The 18884-nt window shown below is 46.2% G+C and overlaps 1 protein-coding gene across 1 annotated transcript in view; it reads right to left on the reverse strand.

Moving 5' to 3' along the window:
* COL23A1 (collagen type XXIII alpha 1 chain) overlaps nt 1-18884 on the reverse strand; it is a 395547-nt gene that overhangs the window by 128581 nt on the left and 248082 nt on the right. Inside the window, exons 10-11 of the mRNA XM_069652640.1 lie at nt 14365-14409; nt 3565-3627 (exon numbers count right to left, since the gene is read on the reverse strand). Coding sequence (XP_069508741.1) covers nt 3565-3627; nt 14365-14409 — 108 coding nt within the window. The remainder of the gene's footprint in view (nt 1-3564; nt 3628-14364; nt 14410-18884) is intronic.

Below are 18884 nucleotides of genomic sequence, written 5' to 3' on the forward strand. Positions count from 1 at the left end.
ATGTGCCGGGGCCTTCTTCCTTCTTTCCAATACAGATGTTCCTTTGGAGCATCGTCCACTGAATAGCTGGAGTTACCCTGGGGCGGTAACCCCTTGTTCCATTGTAAGCCATGTCACCTGCCAGGTCACTAGAGCTACCTTTTTGTGTATGGGGACCAGGGGCTGCACTAAGCCTGTGGAGGCAGCACGGGAGGCATTGGTTCATGGAGGCTCACACAAGCTAAACATAGCTCCCCCCGTGCAGCCTCGGTGTCCTGTTCAGAGATGTGGTGGAGAGTGGCCCGCCAGAACTGAATCACGCATTCAGCCTTTTAGATCCACATCGCGTTAAACCCAAGAAAATCCAAGCAACCCTTAAAGGTTCTGGGGCTCGGTGGAAAGGAACTTCCAATGGGGCAACCTTGAGTATGGCCTGAGATTGCATTCCCAGAGGGAGAAAGGGGCAGGCACACAAAGAATGCAAGAATGCAACATATTGAAAGTAGAACATTCTTTTATTCCTGGACTCATATGGCAATCCATAGTTCAGATTTACGTCTGTGAGATCATAAGAGGTTCTGCAGCACATATGAGTATTCTAGTAGGAGATCTATTTTCCTGAAGCGGCGCCCTTGGATTTTTGCCTTGAAAACCCATTTGTGGAGGCTATGCCAACAATGCCAGTCATTGCAGCTGTACTCCTGCATCTGCAATGCAAAGTGGAGACCTGGTGCAACGAGGATCCGTGGCACTCCATGCTTTCCAACATAGAGGAAGGTATCCTTGTGCTGGGACCAGCCTGGTGGGCCTTTTGAAGTAAAGCTGCATTGGACTACACACAATTACAAGTTGTACAGGAGTGGGCGGCAGCAGGGTTGGAGCTCCACACTTTGGTACACATTTGGAGCCAACAGCCTAGTTCAGAATTCGAATTGAACTTTTTTGAAAACATGTTCTTCGAGCTAGATCAGTGTTTGTCAATCAAGTAGAGAGTGCATGCTCTTCTCACAAGTGGGGGTCGGGGGTGGCACCTCCAACCAGCAGAAATCTGAGGGAGAATGGATCTTTGTGTTTATGCAATGGAGTTAAGCAATCTCTGATCAAAAAGGCAAATGCAAGGTCTCTTTTTAGAAAGAGACCCTTTCTTCAGACCACTTACAAACTGGTACCACAATCCTATGAGTTCCATTAATATTTGTGGTTTGACCTTTGAGTCCAACCCAGACTTTTTGTCTTTGGAGACAGTAAGACCCAACGCTGCACTTACGTCTCTGTAAGAACGTTGCGTCAAGTCCATCCTCCCACCAGGAAGACTAGCGGATTGGTCTGAATTGCTTTTGGAGAAACACATTCTGTTTGACCCCATGGTGGCAATGCAGGATTACCCTAGTTTAAGGAACTTGGATAGGCTTTTTTTGAATAACTTAACTTAAAAGCACCCAACTGTCATCCAAACATCCAGTGGGCATCGGCCCTTTGTCCATTAATAATAATATTAGTGTATTTATTGAGCGCAGACCGTGTCAAAACAGTGAAACCTTCTTTGCCAGAGGATTTTTAATAGAGAATGTTTCAAGAGTGCCTCTGCCACCTAGAGTCAGATCACTGCAAGCACTTTGGAATGTGTGGCCATGTGTCTGGAAAGCGTGTTGAGCAGTCCCGATGGCAGTGGAGCATCCCAGCCACATTTGCTCTGAGCACGGGCAGAAGCCGCCATCTTGCGTGGGCGGATCTTAGAAGTGAACATATTCAGAAACTGCGAGAATCCCAGCCGATTGCCTCAACTCGCCACAAGAAGAAAACGTTATAGAAAAGAAGCAAGTTGACCGGCTGGGAAGAGCTTGGCCTCGAAGACCTGCATTCAGAGAACGGACTGGCAGAAATAGGCTAATCTAAGCCAAGGTCCTCCTCTCGGGCTTTAACCTTTGAAGTCAGACACCCCAACAACATATTTGAGGTTGTGAAATCAATCCCATAGGCCACCTGTGGCCTGATCGAGGACACTGAGCTCCATAAACAAGACTAAGACTTCAGACAAGAGCTGCCACCTTCTCTGCTGCATCGTGGCTACTCCTCGACTTCTCCATTGTTCATGGTCCCTCTTTAAATGTCAACAGAGACACTTATGTCACCAGAACTCCTCAATGGCATTATTGGACCAGAAGAAATGGTCACTTATTATGTATCCTTCATTGCTGTATATTTAGATACTGACCACGGGGGTTAGCCATTGCCGTCAACTCCATAATGCTGGTGATAATTCCACCTGTGGTAAATCCACCACTTTTTGTGGAGTAACGACTCCAGCGACAAAAGATCTCCAGAAATATGCTGGAGGTATTTCCTCCACTCCACTACCAAGCCTGGAGATTTGCAGTGCGGTGAAAGCGGCAGTAAATGATTTACCAGCAAAAAAGAGGCACTAACGGATTCACCGCCACCTTTTTACCGCACTGCGGAAGTTGTAATGAGGCCCAATGCCATCTACCTTTCACTGATGAAATAATAGTTATTTTACGTACCAAGTGAGCAAGCAGCCAGTAGAATAAATGCTGGCCTCGGCCGTTCCATTTACCCCTCCTACACAGGGGGGATAAAGGGTAATGGTGGAAGGAATGAGGGTGGAGTGGAGGGGCGTGATGGGGGTGGGATTACATAAAAAGAAAAGAACAGGGATACTGCAGCCAACGCAGCCAACTATTTAATGAACTAGTCCAAGAGCGTAGGTGCGCTGTTGTGAAGTAACCAAGACTACACGTGGATGGATACATGGCTAAGTCACATCTAGATGTTTAATGCGGCTACGGGCATTAGTCCTTAAATCTTCACTCGTGTACCCTCTGATTGAATTGTCACCGTTTCCCTGCAAGATCTGTCCCTTTTTGTCAGTCATGTCTCCTAAACTCTCCCTCTTCAGTTCATGCTGCCTCACCCAGTGAGCCGCACACGCACTGGACCTGGAACCCATGAAGTCCACCAGGAACAGGATATGACGCCCAAGTCAACATCTGGTGGCACGTTAAGGTCACCGTCAAATCATTGACGCACAAGACATGGTAGAGCTGCTCCTCGACCTCAAGAAGGATCAGACAAACCCAACGGAATCCCAGATCACGGTCCAAAGATCCACACGCCCTGGGACACAGCAAACCACAAAAAGCTGAATGCGCCTATAGGACCAGGCACCTTAACCAGAGGTACCACAGCCGAGCGGCTTCACAGAGGCTAGTGAGGAAGGAACTAGTGCCCGGTGAAAGCCAGACAGAAGATCCAGGCTCTTAGTGACTCCCGAAATACTCGTTACCCCCTGGCATCCAGCCGGATACACCCAAGCCATGTGTCTGCAGCAATTCAGACTAAGGCAATAACTAATTGATAGGTTAATGTTCATGTTAAAGGATATTTGTATGGCACACCATCAACATCGGGGTGGTCCCCTGGCACATGCATACAAGGGTGAGGGACAGAATACGAATACATGGATGCGAATGGATCAATGCTGGAGAGGTTCACATGCAATGTACGAAGGGCCTAAAATCAAGACCTCCAAGCTCAGAGACTTGTATGAACATGCATGCACAGTACCTTTGCGCCTGGCAATCCATTTACGCCACTTTCACCTTTTGGACCTGCACTTCCTTCTTCCCCCTGAAAAAGGAAAGCAGTCGTAACAACATCGTTAGTGTATGAACTTTGAGCTGAACTTCCTTTGTATGGGTATATGTAACTGGAGCGCGCGCGCACACACACACACCGCTGCGCACACACACACAAACACACACACTACCACGCAAAAGCGAAGGCATAGTCTGCTCCCGGGATTCTGGTGGATATTCCTTCTCAGCCCCACTATAAATGACTCACGCGCGCACGCACGCACGCACGCACGCACGCACTTTCGCGCGTGCAATAAGGCATAGGTTCCATGTGCATCGTGCAAGATAATCTGCTCCCGGGATTCTGGTGGCTCTTCCTTCTCAGCCCCACTATAAATGACTCACGCACGCACGCACGCACGCACTCACTCTCGCGCGTGCAATAAGGCATAGGTTCCATGTGCATCGTGCAAGATAATCTGCTCCCGGGATTCTGGTGGCTCTTCCTTCTCAGCCCCACTATAAATGACTCACGCACGCACGCACGCACGCACTTTCGCGCGTGCAATAAGGCATAGGTTCCATGTGCATCGTGCAAGATAATCTGCTCCCGGGATTCTGGTGGCTATTCCTTCTCAGCCCCACTATAAATGACTCACGCACGCACGCACGCACGCACTCACTCTCGCGCGTGCAATAAGGCATAGGTTCCATGTGCATCGTGCAAGATAATCTGCTCCCGGGATTCTGGTGGCTCTTCCTTCTCAGCCCCACTATAACTGACTCACGCACGCACGCACTCACTCTCGCGCGTGCAATAAGGCATAGGTTCCATGTGCATCGTGCAAGATAATCTGCTCCCGGGATTCTGGTGGCTATTCCTTCTCAGCCCCACTATAACTGACTCACGCACGCACGCACGCACTCACTCTCGCGCGTGCAATAAGGCATAGGTTCCATGTGCATCATGCAAGATAATCTGCTCCCGGGATTCTGGTGGCTATTCCTTCTCAGACCCACTATATCTGAGTCTCTCTATGCTGCCTACGCGGGTCTAGGGGAAGATTTCGCCAGGAAAAAGTAGCCCTTTCAAAACTGGTTAGCAAAAAGTAGTTTTGAAAATGTAGTAACTCTATGTAAGCAATGTACAGTGTGAACATGTTGGCGGTGTTATGGATGCCAAAAAACTAATGTTTAATGCTCAAAAGAACAATGTTTTAACCCTCATAATGACTCAAACACCCAAACGCCAGGCGATCACCAGCACTCCACAGTCACTTTATCCGTAACCCTTACCCTATCACTAACTGCAACCCTTTTTCTACCCGTAACCCTTGCGCTTTCCCTAACCCTAGTGCTTCAGTGCTCCAAAGCATCTTACGTGCACGTGACAATACAAAACAAAAAATAAATAGAAAATGAACAGTGACCGCAACTCCAACCCCATCACCAGCCCTGTACAACCTCCACACCCATTACCCTACCCTAAACCCTTGCTCTAATGCTAAGCTTAGCCTTACCCCAGCTTTAAACACTTACCCTAATAATTACTATACAGTTACCCTTAGGTTTATCCTAACCCTAAACACCGGCCAACATCACCAACCCTCCCCAACCTCACAGTCCCTTCCTTTAACTCAAACCCAACGCCCCCTACCCGGTTAACCCTAGCCTTAACATAACACCTACCCTAACACTTACACTGACCCCTAACCCAGCCCCAACAACACCAGCGCTCCACAATCACCCTGACCCCAACCCCAATTCTAACCAAACTCTTTACTCTAGCCCGAACCCCTAGCCTTGACCTAGCCCCTTATCCTTAACCGTAAGCAGGTAATCGCAAGCTCGCTACAACCACCGCAACCCCTAAACCTTACCCTAAAAGCACAGCATTTTTGACTACTTTTCATTAGCATTTTTTGATTGCATTTTTCTTGGTGACTTTCACTGTAAAAAGGTATTTTCACCATGATTTTTTCACTGACTACCTTTTAGTTGGCAATATTTTCGCTAGAGCCTTGCTGGAAGGGGGGTCGCTGGTTATGTAATCGAGTTTCATATTGTGCTATAGGCCATGGGTGTAAACTCGGAAAAGGCAAAGTGTGGAGCGGTGGATGTGATGAGTGAGCGGGACCTTGAACAATGCAACTCAACCACTAGTTGAGCTTTTTCCAGGGGCTATCTGAATGCTGCATAATCAGCTGTCAGCATCCTCCCCACATTCTGCTTTTATCTAGACCTTATGATATGATATGATATTTTATTTGTATCGCGCTCGTACACAAGTGTTTCGGAGCGCGACTAGGCAAGGGAGGGGAACAAGGGAGAACACAGCACAACATAAAAACGATCTTACTAGGCCCAGTGACATTGAGAACGCGCAAGTGCATGGAAAAGGGAAAAGGGAAAAAGTGCATGGAAGGGGGAGAGTGGAAAGTGCAGAAGCCGAGGAGCGCAGATAAATAAAATAAATAGAAAATTGAGGGCATCCGAATGTGGCACTGCAGTGTGTAAGGGTAGAATTACATTTGACCCCTCCTCCAATGCACAGTGCTTTTAAGAAAGAAGCCTGTGGACTGTATTCATAAACTGGCAGCCAATGAAGATCGCACAGGGGTGGTAGAAAATGGCCTCTTTTTTAAAATTCAGAGGTAAATCAAGTGCTTAATGGCAAATGTCTGCAATCTGGTAAGTGATGTCACAGGGGCATGAAACATTTCCAGTACTGGCCCAATAGAGCCTCAGGGGTAAAACATTGTTGAAAGGAGCGTTTTTTGCAGAGGTTCCATTAAAGGCAGAATTCGTCTAAGGAGAGATGTCACGATAGTAGATTGGCTCATGCCGCTCAGTACATGGTGGCGGCAGTTTGCAAGCCTTTGGTACAGGGGTATGCTTTTGCCATTGACTCAATGGCACAAGCAATGGCTTAGGGTCTAATGAGTCATTCCATTTGGGTGTAGCATTCTGGTAGCCCTGTTGAGGAGCAGCCATTTTGTGCTCACCCACATTTGAGTCTTTTGCAGTCAACTGTGCATGGTGGATTGTTGCACATCTTCTGTGTATTATTGGTAACGGAGGCCGTGAACCTGGATAATCTGTTTGAGGCCTTGTGTACCCATTTAACAACAGGAAATCTATGCGTCCCCACAGAGCAGAGTGCTTGTGGATGATTAGACCAACTCCATGAACCGGACCAATGTGATCCCAATAACTTTAAGCTATTCCTCTACTCAGGCCAGTGGACCAAAACCATCCATTCTGCCAATGTTCTGATAGGACCAATACTACAAGAGCCAACAGTTGTTCTCTGTCCACTGCTTTGGGAAACTGTTCACTGGTCTACCCTAATCCATTTGCTTGATGGAAGCAAGACAATGATTGTTTTTTTGAAGAAATCCTACACTTACATTGCAATAACCTGTTCCCGTATCTTGGCCCATGAGGGAAAATTGGAAACTGGACCGCTGGTAACGGTCCTAGCTCAAAGAAGGCTGGTTTCTCTTTACACGCTTCCTCTCGCCCCCTCCGTATAAACACAACATTAAATGAGCCCATCACCCTACCATCTCGGGCCGGGGAATCCAAATAGAATGTCTCCCAGTGTGTGGAGTACGTTGGTGGCTACGCTATAGAACAATCTACCTGAGCATGCAAGGCGTTAAGTGAACTGCCTAACATTCAGGAAGCACCTCAAGAGATTCTTGTTCATGCACGTTTTTGATTGTTGATGACTTACTGTGTAAGGGCTCCACTGCACCCATATAGGAGTGTGCCTTGACCATCTGCCACACATATGTCATCAAACCCCACAGCAATTCAGAACCAAGACAACACGCCACTAACAAAGGTTCCCTGGGGTGTCAGTGCAGCTTTTGTGGAGGACTTGCTACAAGGGAACGGCATGAGCCGGCTTCTCGATACCATTGAAGAATTGTCAGTATAGCTTGCTGAAGAAATTATAAGGTAGCATGCTGCACATAAATGTAACTACATTTCTAAGTATTTTTCATTGAACATGCGTCAAATGGAGGAACAGATGGACCAAGGACCATTCTCTTCTGAACTTCTGAATCATATATTGGTTAAATGTAAGGGAAACAAAAGAGGTGATGGCCATTGTGATTTACAGAAAGGGGAAACCCAATATGTAGGTCAAGTTTGTTTCCACCCCAAAAGGGGCAGTCCAGCCCAAACTGCTCAGTGACAACCCTTCTGCAAGAGACCACAAGCAACGCCAGACCTGTGTGGCCTCACTTGATGTAATCAGTGAGGTGTAGCTTGGATCTCTGGGCAGAGAAGGCACGTGCCCCACATCTCGGCATACCTGCCCCACTCGGGAAGACTGAAGAAAAAGAAAAGAGGCGATGGCAGGAAGGTTTTGAACTAATCTGGACCTCTGGCATTGCTCTGGACAACCGTCCAGACCATCGTTCTTCGCCTGCCAAGCCATTACAGAAAGGGGAATGACCACATGCAGATCAGGCTTGGTCCCACCCCAGAATGAACCAGGCAGTTAGGACTGGACTGCCCCTTTTGGGATGGGGCCTAGCCTGATTTGAATATGGCTGTTCCCCTTTCTGTAATGGCTTGGCATGCATAGAATGATGCTCTGGAGAGTTGCCCAGAGCAATGACAGTGGTTACAATTCATTCTAAATTTTCCAGGTATCCTCTCTCTTATTTTGCTTAAATTTAAGGCAAGGCATAGAGATGGGTGGACGGCTTCAGCATCAAGTTTTTGTAGACTTGAAAGGAAGCAAATGTATATCTTGTCGGAGTGCCATTTTGGAAAAATGTGCTTAATTTTTCTGAAAGACCTCAAGAGGGGCAAAATGGCAATTTGCCTGCATTTAGGAGGGTTTTACCGATTTTGAACCTGACTACCTGGGGTCAAAAGGTCACTTGTTGTTCCCTTTGGGCAGTGTGGCTCCTAATCGGTACATCCAATTGCTGACCTTCCTAGGCCATTGGGTCTCTGCTGCCTGTCACCCAATGCTTTAAACCCGCAACTATCTTTGAGCATGTAGTCTGATGCGTAGAGAAAACCTCGGTCTTCCAGTGCCGGGGTTTGCCTCTCTGCGGTGCCCTTTAAGCTGGAATATCTAGTCACCCAAAAAAAAGTGGCCCACCCCTCGCCTCACGACCCTTGACCTCTGATGACATCACCAGAAGTGATGTCATTTGACCCTACCCCAAAGTGACATCCCGGGAAGCGATGAAACATGACCTTTCACCCCTTGACAAAACAGGAAGTGGCAGCAAATAGCATTGTTCCTAAGTACACTAAATTACTGTGAATCCAAGCAGACGTCCAAGGCCAAATGGTCATATGTTATTGTATAGCACTTACGCTAGAACAAATATGCATACAATGTCACCCAACCTGTGTTGGTAATCATTTATCGACCTAAGAAGGATGAAAGGCTTTGTGAGAAAAAAAAAATAAAAAAAAAATAAGACGTTTCTTTTTCTTCCAAACCGGCCCAGGCATGGCCAGAAACCGGCCCTTACTCCCCAGGGACGATTTCGGCCCGGCCAAGGGCTGACGAAAGGCTGAGGGGCCAATCCGACTCTGGCTAAACATTAGTGTGCATGAAGAGTCGCTTCTTTGCTGATCCCCCACAGATCACTAAGGAGAGGTGAATACAGCAGCCTTGTGGTTGAAAAAAGATGACCAGTAGCCGCAGCCCAGGGAAAAGGCTTTACTACCAATTAAGCAGTTCCATCTGCTTTTAGTCCATAACTCTTTGCTTCGTAAGGAACCTCCTGCACAGATTTCTGGGACTTGTTTTTATTTTTATTTATTTCATTTGTAAAGTGCACGTACAACCCGCAGGCATTGAGGCGCCGTTTCACATAGAAGCCAGGTACATGTGAGGGGAGCACAATTAGACAGACAGTAGGGTGTAGGTGGAAAGGGCAGAGAGATATACGTAAGGATACATTGGTTGCACAGTGAATAGTGTTACATACATGTTAGTCATTCTGAGCATACTTATATCATTCATGTAAATCTCTGCCTGGTAGGTGACACAACAAAGAGAGGGAGAAGGGATGAGTATCACCTCTTGGGTTGGTTGCACCCAGCTATAACTCAGAGGTCAGCAACAAAGGACTTCTCTGCGCACCCAAATACCCAACTGGAAAATGTGCAGCCGTAGTGGGTCGCCAACTATAGGACATCCTCCATGCGGAGGTGAGATAATTCCTTCCTCACTACACTTTTCTTATCCAACCTTCCCCTCTTTCCACTCTCATCCTTCAAAGCTAGCCCCCCTCCGATGTCTGTCCCCCACCTTATTCTCAGTCCCTTCTCCAAAGTCAATCGCTCCCTTGCCCCCTTTTCTTTTCAAGGAAGAGTGGGCACTTCCCATGGTACGGTGCAATAGCCTTTGCAGACCCTCCCTGCAGCTGGTCCGCTTTGGCACTTTAACCTCTCCCGGACCTTCCTCGGGCGCAGCATCTGCACCCCAGCTTCCCCTCAACCATGCTCGGGGCACATCGCCCCCTTTGCAATGCCTGGGCCAGGTACACGCTTCCTGCTAAGCAGACGTGGTCATGTGCATCCCTGCAGCTATCTGATTGGGACTAAGGATTTGTAGTTCAGAATACTGGGGAGAACTTTGAAAAGGTGGGATGCCATTTTGAATCCAAGCCACATGGTTCGTGGTGACACAGGTGTCTACAACTGGGTTCAGTTAGACGTCTTTTTTGTATTTCCAATACCCCCTCATCATGGGCAAGTTTCACTTGAGTAATTTTCTGTGTACAGTGTTTATATATAAATAATGCATGCAGTACTGGATGATTATGGGTTGGATATCACCCACTCAAAATGTTATGCTATGGTGTTGACATTTATACTGCACATCAGTGCCATTTGCACGGTCTCCAGTCACCCTCGTGGTTCTGACAGGGAAAGCGTGGGGGTGGGGGATTTGCTTAGGGGAGGAGAGGAGAAAAGACAAGGAGATGTTCTAACTATTGGGTGCGGGTAGGACTGGGAGCAACTGGCATCTGTGCACGTTAGGTCTTATGGGTCCTGGGTCTGAGGCCTGGGCTCCGGCATTGCATAACAAAATGGAATTTGATACATACATTGCAGATTGGTAAGAAGTTGCAAGCTTGGGTTGCACAGGTGGAACAAGACATGACCGGATCAATTTCATAACACAACAGCACGGGATCTGCCAGCACAGTGTCGCTGCAGGGTGTTGGGCGAGTTGACTAGGTAATTTGCTAATTCTGGAGGCAGGTGCGACCGAGCGGCAAATCTGTCAACATATTTTGAAAAAGAGCAGTGTAAATATGTATACACTGCGCAACAAGTGAGATGACAAGACATTTCAGATGAAGTGAATCCCTTACACACTAGAACGGGAGGTAGCTGCAGATGGATAACGCATGATAAACGAATAATAAGAAATGCTTGTAATATTTAGCACTTTACTCCTGTGTCTATGTAAATGTGAGTAGGAACTCTATGTTAAGATTGCCTTGTGAAGTCTTTTAATGATTTTTGATGCATACATTGGATGAAATAAAATAAGTGTTGAAAGCTGGTAATGAGTGCAGCAATCAAACCCACTGCACTGATGAACTCTGGCCCCTTCCTCTGAGCCCATTAGGTGCATCCTTCATACCAATGCATAGGATTTTTAGTTCCACAAAGAGGCCAATCATTGGAAGCGCTGGGCAATTGTCACTGGCCGGATTTCATGGCCAGTATTGCTAAGGAGTTGCTGCTATGTACAAGCCCTTTCGATCTGGGTCTCCTAGTGGAATCACTAAGCAAGCTGGTTCTGGATCCTAGATCTCGGAGCAAGAATATAGCCTCACAAACAAATGATTCCTTCTGTCCTAGTGTTGGGATTTGGACAGATAACCTGGAAAGGCCTGCCAAATTAATGTTCAAAAAGAGCTAATAGACAAGGCCTCAAAATCGGACCTTAGTAGTAAGGAAATTCTGGTACCGTACAGTCTCCAGATTAATAAAAGTAGCATAACTACAAAGCCCAACTCTATTTTAGACCCTTCTGTTGCCATTATAGCAGCTGCGCAGAAATCAGACCTAGAGGCCCATAAACCTCCTCTACAGATTACGGCCCTTTCCAAGCTTGGTTCCTCCCAGAACTTGTGTGTGAGAAAATGTCAGATGCCTAAAATAGAAGACACAAGCATTCAGAACTTTGTTTCGGACCAAAGAAACTTTATCATTACTAACATTAGCAAGGCTAATGGTCATGAACCCAAAGAAGCCCTGCAGTTTAAAGTCCTAGCTTGGCTTAGACAGAGAACAGGGCCAGGTGTGGTCAGAATATCGGATCTCAAAATCCTCCGTAGGATGGACTTGAAAGATTGGAGCATGTGTGACAATAAGGATTGTGTCTTAGTGGGGTGTGGGACCAGCTCCCTTCCCGCTTTCCTAAGACTGTGTAAATACATTTCGAAGGGATCTTCTAATTGCAATTTGATCATTTGATTATTCCCTCGGCTTAAGGAGGTTTCTTTACTCCTTTGTTTTTCTGCAGTTGTATGTTTTCCACATTGTTATTGATACATAATGTGCCTGCTTCCTGTTCACGTAAGATTTGTTTGTATTGTTTGTTTTTTGTTGTCTGCGCCCTTAAGCCTTTGGGTACCTGGAGCGCAATATAAATAATAAACATAAACATAAAAGCTGAGCCCAGCTTCATCATAGGGTGAGGACTGGCATTGCCACGGTAGGCTTTTGTCCTCTGCCACTGTCCGTTTGCTGTCATGTTAATGATTGTACTTTACACTTTAAGTAAATATACCTCTCTCCGAGGTGAGAAATTTGACAGGATCTTGACGTCGGACCCTTTGCTGTCGGTGCCCAAATTGGGCATTACAACAGAAAGGTGACTTCTGCCTCAAAGTGACATGGCTTAAGCCCTCCATAGCCAGGGGATGGTGCCGCCCAGGGCAGCAGCAAGGGGCTATTGACCCTTCACAGAAAACATCCTAGAACCTCATGGTGTATTCTGCTATTTAACCTGCTCCAGTGACCATCGACAAGTCTGCCACCTTTTTTTTTAAACAAATATTTCTTTCTCTGTAATAATGTTGAAATAGCTAAACCATCCTGAAAGTCAATGATGGCCTTTTATTCAAGACGATAATTGAATCTTAGCATAGAGGTTTTCCCCTGCACGTGCACCAACACGCATGCTGGATTTGTGTGTATGGTGTTGGGTTGCGTGTTTGCCTATGTGCGTGATCTTCTGAGCGGTGGTGGATTTTACTGCTGTTGCACAGCGCTCATCCATGGCCACGCAGCACAGCTCTTGTTTCGGGCATGCCTTGGTCTCAGCCTGCAAGGTGTCTCATCTGTGTCGGGTGTCACGCATGGTGGACTGAAAGGTGTGTGAGGAGTGGGTGACAGTACACTATCCCGATACTACTCCACCGCAATCCTCCCAGATTTATTTTCTGCGTAGGTGCAGTTTAATAAAATCAAGTGCAGAATCAGAAGGGAATGCAGCAATGAGGTGACAGGCGGCTGTAATAACAGACCAGCTCAATCTAATGATTATTCTGTTTGTATCTCAGTTGCAAGCAGACCTATATAATAACACACTGTGAAAATCATCATCATTTGCCATTTGTAAAGTGCCTTTCACCATTGGTATCGTCCAATGCGCTGTAGGGGTAACGCCCTCGGGGGACCAAAGTCCATGTATGGGAAATTTGTGAGAAACTTTTGGAATGCACATGTGCATTTTAGCCAAAGCAAAGTTAGGTAGGGTTGGCCACGTCCTTACTAGCTACTCATATCGAGCAGACATGTGGATGGGTGCTTTGAAGTTGACAAGAGCGAGTGCGAGGGTAGTACATAAAGCAGCGGCTCTGAGGACCTTCTAGGGCAGAAGAATGCTGACCTGCCAAGGAGGAGGGCACCAGCCCTTTTGATGGGTGGCGAGAGAACTTGAAGAAAAAGGGCAAGGTGTGATCACCGGTGGAATGGAAGGTGGTTCGGGAGTCTTTCAGCGTAGACTGCAAGGTGCCCGTCTCCATTGCCAACCTCTTGGAGTGAGGGGGTCGAGGTGGGTGGGAGGAGTTTACGTCCGAGGTATCTCCAGAAGGTCTGGGTCTAATGAGGACACAGCCGTTCCGTAGACTTCGCTTTATGTATTTTTGCTCACGCGGTGTGGGCCGTGGGATGGTGAGGGTTCAGTGGGCCTTTGTGAACAGAGCCATTGGTCTCACATCCCTTTGTTCGTCCACTGAGAAAGCAGACTTGCAAGCCAAGAGGTTCACGGGCAGTTGCCCTGTGGCCACTTCACAAACCTTGACCAGTTTAGGATCTTGCAAGACATCTCAGAGTTGCCAAACCAGAAGGGGGGGAAATAGAGATGTTCCAACATCACGTGCTCAGCTGTCCCCGCACCCCCAATAGTATTACTGTTCCAGTGTTGTTCCTGCTGGAATGTGTGCAGTAAATGCAGACATTCATCTACTAAAAACTACCAGTGATCTACACGTTTCTGGCAAAGTCTATGCCTACACTGGCCTCCTACCATAGACCCAAAGCTGGAAGCCCGTGTTTCACCCTTATCTGTGCAAAGAGCAAAGTATCTGGCACGTGCACGAGCGCAGGAGTGGCAACTCAAACACGCCTCCATCCATCCTAGCAGCAGAGGCACACACTACTGCCACCTGTCAGATGTTACAATGGTGCAAAGACCAAAACCCCCTGTTCCACCTGCCAACAATGTACACAACGGCATTTCAATTAGATACGCTGGCGCGGGCGGTGCAAATACCTTCGGTCCTGCAGGTCCGGGCAGCCCTGGAGTGCCCTCTTCACCCTGATGAGGCAAGTAGGATAGATTCCATTTAGTAAAGGTGACCATAGCATTCATAATCAAATTCCCTGAATCAATCCACAGTCATGGGCAACCTGTAGGTTGTAAGGCCGGTGACTCTAGGCAACACTCGCTGAGCAGGTCGAGCACCCCCTGCACCGTCAAGCAATCCCCACCCACATTAAATGCATGCACTTGCAAAGGTTATGTAGGAAGGATCACAAACAGGGGCGTGTTTGCCACTAGACTGTTGTGTAGCAGCAGTATGCGCGAGTCCTGTGCAGGGGGGATCAAAGACACCGACACCAAAATATACAAGGCTTCATGAAGTCCATTAAGGACAATCTTTCACTATTTATTTATTTATTTGACTGTGCATTTTTAAGGTGCTTGTACATCAAGTGAATTGTGTTTCAAAGCGCCCACAGGGCAACAGGGAGGGAACATGGCAATGAAAAACAAAGAAAAATAGAGGCGGGCCTACTATCAAGCATATACTACTCGAAATTAGTTCTGGGCACATCAACCCCAATTCACCCACTTTTTGAATTTGTAGGGTGTACTGAAGGGTACAAAGTTCATCAACTTTTTGGAAAACTCTACCATCGCCCCCTCACATTTTGTCACCTGTAGCAGCCTTCCTGGATGGCAGGCGAAGGACTCCTTTGTTGGCCCCCACCCCACATCTACTGGGATTGGAACTTGGCCCTACTGGGAATGCTCGAATGTCACATCTTATCCATCTGTCTTGCAGGCGCTGGTTTGCTTCTGTTTATCCCAATAGCTTGCTTGAGACAAGCAGCCCACTTCTGAACTGATACACAGAGCCGTGCATTCGCATTGATCAGCGTTTGTCTTCTGCATTTAAGAACGATTAGCGTGAAACTGCTGCAGGGGGGGGAGGTGGGGGGGGGGTGGGGGGGGGGTGTGTGTGTGTGTGTGTGTGTGTGTGTGTGTGTGTGTGTGTGTGTGTGTGTGTGTGTGTGTGTGTGTGTGTGTGTGTGTGTGTGTGTGTGTGTGTGTGTGTGTGTGTGTGTGTGTGTGTGTGTGTGTGTGTGTGTGTGTGTGTGTGTGTGTGTGTGTGTGTGTGTGTGTGTGTGTGTGTGTGTGTGTGTGTGTGTGTGTGTGTGTGTGTGTGTGTGTGTGTGTGTGTGTGTGTGTGTGTGTGTGTGTGTGTGTGTGTGTGTGTGTGTGTGTGTGTGTGTGTGTGTGTGTGTGTGTGTGTGTGTGTGTGTGTGTGTAGGGCTGCAAGGGGTGTGGTGCTTGTTGCCTTCGGTCTTGGTAGTACAGTCACAGAGTTGTGGGCGTGGGGTGGAGGAAAGACTCAACCTCAAGTATGGGGTTTGCACTCTGGGGGTAGGAAGCGTAGGGGTGCACTACACAAAGAGACGTGCTTGCTTAACATTTCCCAAGCCCTAATCAAGCAGGTGAAATGTTGAAATAACTGTTCTCAACCGGTGGTAAGTGTTAAGTAAAATTCATATAAAATGTGGACTGACTTTATTCATTAGCATTTAACAGTTACTGAAATAGTTATTAAATAGTAACATTATATAGTCTTATTTATAAGACTATATAAGACATTATATAGTTATATAGACATTATATAGTTTGTTTGCATAGCACTTGCTAAAAACATCAGTTAACATCTTGAAGCATTTGCTTGACATTTTCAAATCAGCTTACAATCATTGTCTAATGTATTTATTTATGTGCCCTACACGTGCCTGGGTAGAACTTGGTAAATGTTTAAATTAACCATTTTGTAAACTGCTAGATTGCTTATTCAATGCTTAGGAAAGGTCATTCATTTGATTAGGTTAGGTATGGGGGGTCGGTGTAGGGTGGGGGACAAAGGAGAACATAGTTCCACTTTTTTGCACACTTTGACCCCCTGAAGCCACCTGATTCCTTTTCTGACCCCAAGGCATGTGACCCTAGAGCAGGGGTCTTCAACCTGTGGCTCTCCAGATGTTTTAGACCTAAACTCCCACCAGCCCTAGCTAGCATAGAGAATGGTGAAAGGTCATGGGAGTTTTTGTCCCCAATATCTTGAGAGTGGTACATTAGAGACTCCTTACCTGGAGGCTCACAAAGAACAGGCCCCACCCTGGGATGCAGACTCGATGACTGCAGTGCCCCTTAGGAGTCCGACACTGCACATGTACAGGAGCACCACAACCGGCGATACGAGATGGCTTTGTGTACTGGATGGAGCTGGTTTCTCTACACTGGTGGCTTAACTCTGGCATCCAACCGACTAGAGGCCCATTGAAAGTCCTGATACTGAGAAGTAGGTAGATTACATGCAGGCATCATGCCAGGACAGCATGCTTGATGGCCGGGGCATCTACGCACATCAGTCTCCCACAAAGCAGCATCTCCCTGTCCTCCCCGATAATACCAAGCCCCCCTCTAAAAATGTATTCAACACGTCTCCTGGTCAAAATACCTTCCAGATGAAGAGAATTGATGCAACTACTGTACGGATTTCGCAGTCTCATCTCCGCACTGGAAAGAGGTACTGGACTGGGAGCAACAACATCTGGAGTGCAAGAGGCCGTGATAGGAAGTGTGTCAGATATTCATAAATAATGGGAAAGAGGGGGGCAGTTGCCTCCTTTTCCTGTCCATTTATCGGGACGTTGCACTCAGTGGTAGCAATCTGATGCCAATGGGCAACATTGTCCCCAACCTTTTCTTTCGGCGTAGTGCTGAGCTATCAGATAATGGTCTTGTATGCACTTTTTAAGATTATTGATGGTGAAATTCAGCTCTCATGTCTTGGAGGGATAGCCATTTTCTTCGATGTTTCGATACATGACCTTCAAGTATTGGAAATTACTTTACGTTTTTGGATAGTGGAATTGACAAACTGCTTGACTGGCGTAATTCAATGTTTAGAAGTAGGCAACTTTGTAGTGCGCATGAAAAAATCTAAATATCCGAAAAATTCGAAAAAACATCTAATTATAATTGACCAATTTATTATGAAGGAAGACATCATCAGAAATGTATTGGGGCCAATAGCCCTATCATTCTCCTATTTGGAGGTCCCCATAAATGGGTAGTTCATATACTTTGCATTGGTGAGATTCTATATCAAGATGGCCGCCGCTGTCAACAGGCACCTATCAAGGGATTAGCGAGGGTACAGAAAACACGCAAGATTTCCTAACAGGGCAAATGTTTGTAAAATTGACACGTTTACTGCCAGAGGAGGTCTGTTTTTGTTTCCAAGCTGACTATTGTGTCCAGAGTTTCCCAGGTACATGGGTTTTAGAGGCACAGTAAGTTTGAATGTTGCCCTAACTTATAGAAATTGTCGTATGAGGAGGAGGCTTAGCATGTATATCGATGGGGAAACAAACCCGTTAATTGGGTCTTAATGCTGCTGGTGTAATATGGGATCATTAATGGTGCCATACAATCTTTTTACAGGCATTTGCCTTGAAAGTATGACACGATCACGGAAAATGTAAGGCCAGTGAAAAGGAAAAAAAGAATTCCAAAACATGGACAGGCGCATCCACTCTCATCTATAGGTTAGTATGTGAAGGCTTAATCAGTACATTCTTATTCATACGTGAGACAGTCTCCTTCCTGTCTTAGAATCTCTGAAATAGATATGGGCTTTTTTGTTTGGAAGTACAATAAAATAAGGAGTTCAGGATAGTTCTCAAAAGAAAAGGAATTATTTGCAATAGTGTCACTGTTTTGAGTTATACAGTGGTGTGATAAGAAATTTGGTAGACAAAACAGAAAATGTGTGGAAGGCGGATTTCAAGATTATTATTCCGCATTTGAAGTTGACCCATGGCCAAGTGAAACACCAATTAAGGTCAGTCTGCTTTGATAAGTGGCTACTCAAAATTATAAGTGAATACTCAAACCGGTTTGTTTTTTTAGATCTTTTACACATATCTTTAAATGTATTTATTTTCACAGAAATGATTTTGGAACAGAAAAATGATCTGTTTATATGAGCATGAATTGATGTTTTTCAAGTTGGTTCACATCCTGATGAAGGCCCTCTGTTTTTTCAAAAGAAACACTATGGATTAATGCATTCTGTCTTAATTTGGCCGAAACATGCAGTATCGACACCTTAACATCGACATTCAATGTGTGACATCTTCCATGCCATCCTGGAAGGTGGTTCAAATTCCCCCTGGATGATGTAGTACCATAATCAGTTATTATTTGCCTGTGTTTGGGTAGAGTGTTAATACTTTGATAGTTACACATGTGATCAGTTAGGGACCATGTTTAAAATAAAGTCATTATACTTTGTTAAGAATAGGACACCATAGTACTACACTCCCATAGAGTCCATTGAAATACTGTTGTGCATATACCAATCAATGTTATGCAATTTGCACTTCGTGGTAGGTTTTCTAGCACTTTATTGCAATTTTTGCACATCAACATTGCTTTGCAACTTTGCACAGTCTATTTGTATGTATTAATAAAACCTA

The sequence above is a fragment of the Ambystoma mexicanum genome, chromosome 3p (genome assembly GCF_040938575.1).
Source record: "Ambystoma mexicanum isolate Mex_15411 chromosome 3p, UKY_AmexF1_1, whole genome shotgun sequence".
Taxonomy (NCBI): Eukaryota; Metazoa; Chordata; class Amphibia; order Caudata; family Ambystomatidae; genus Ambystoma; species Ambystoma mexicanum.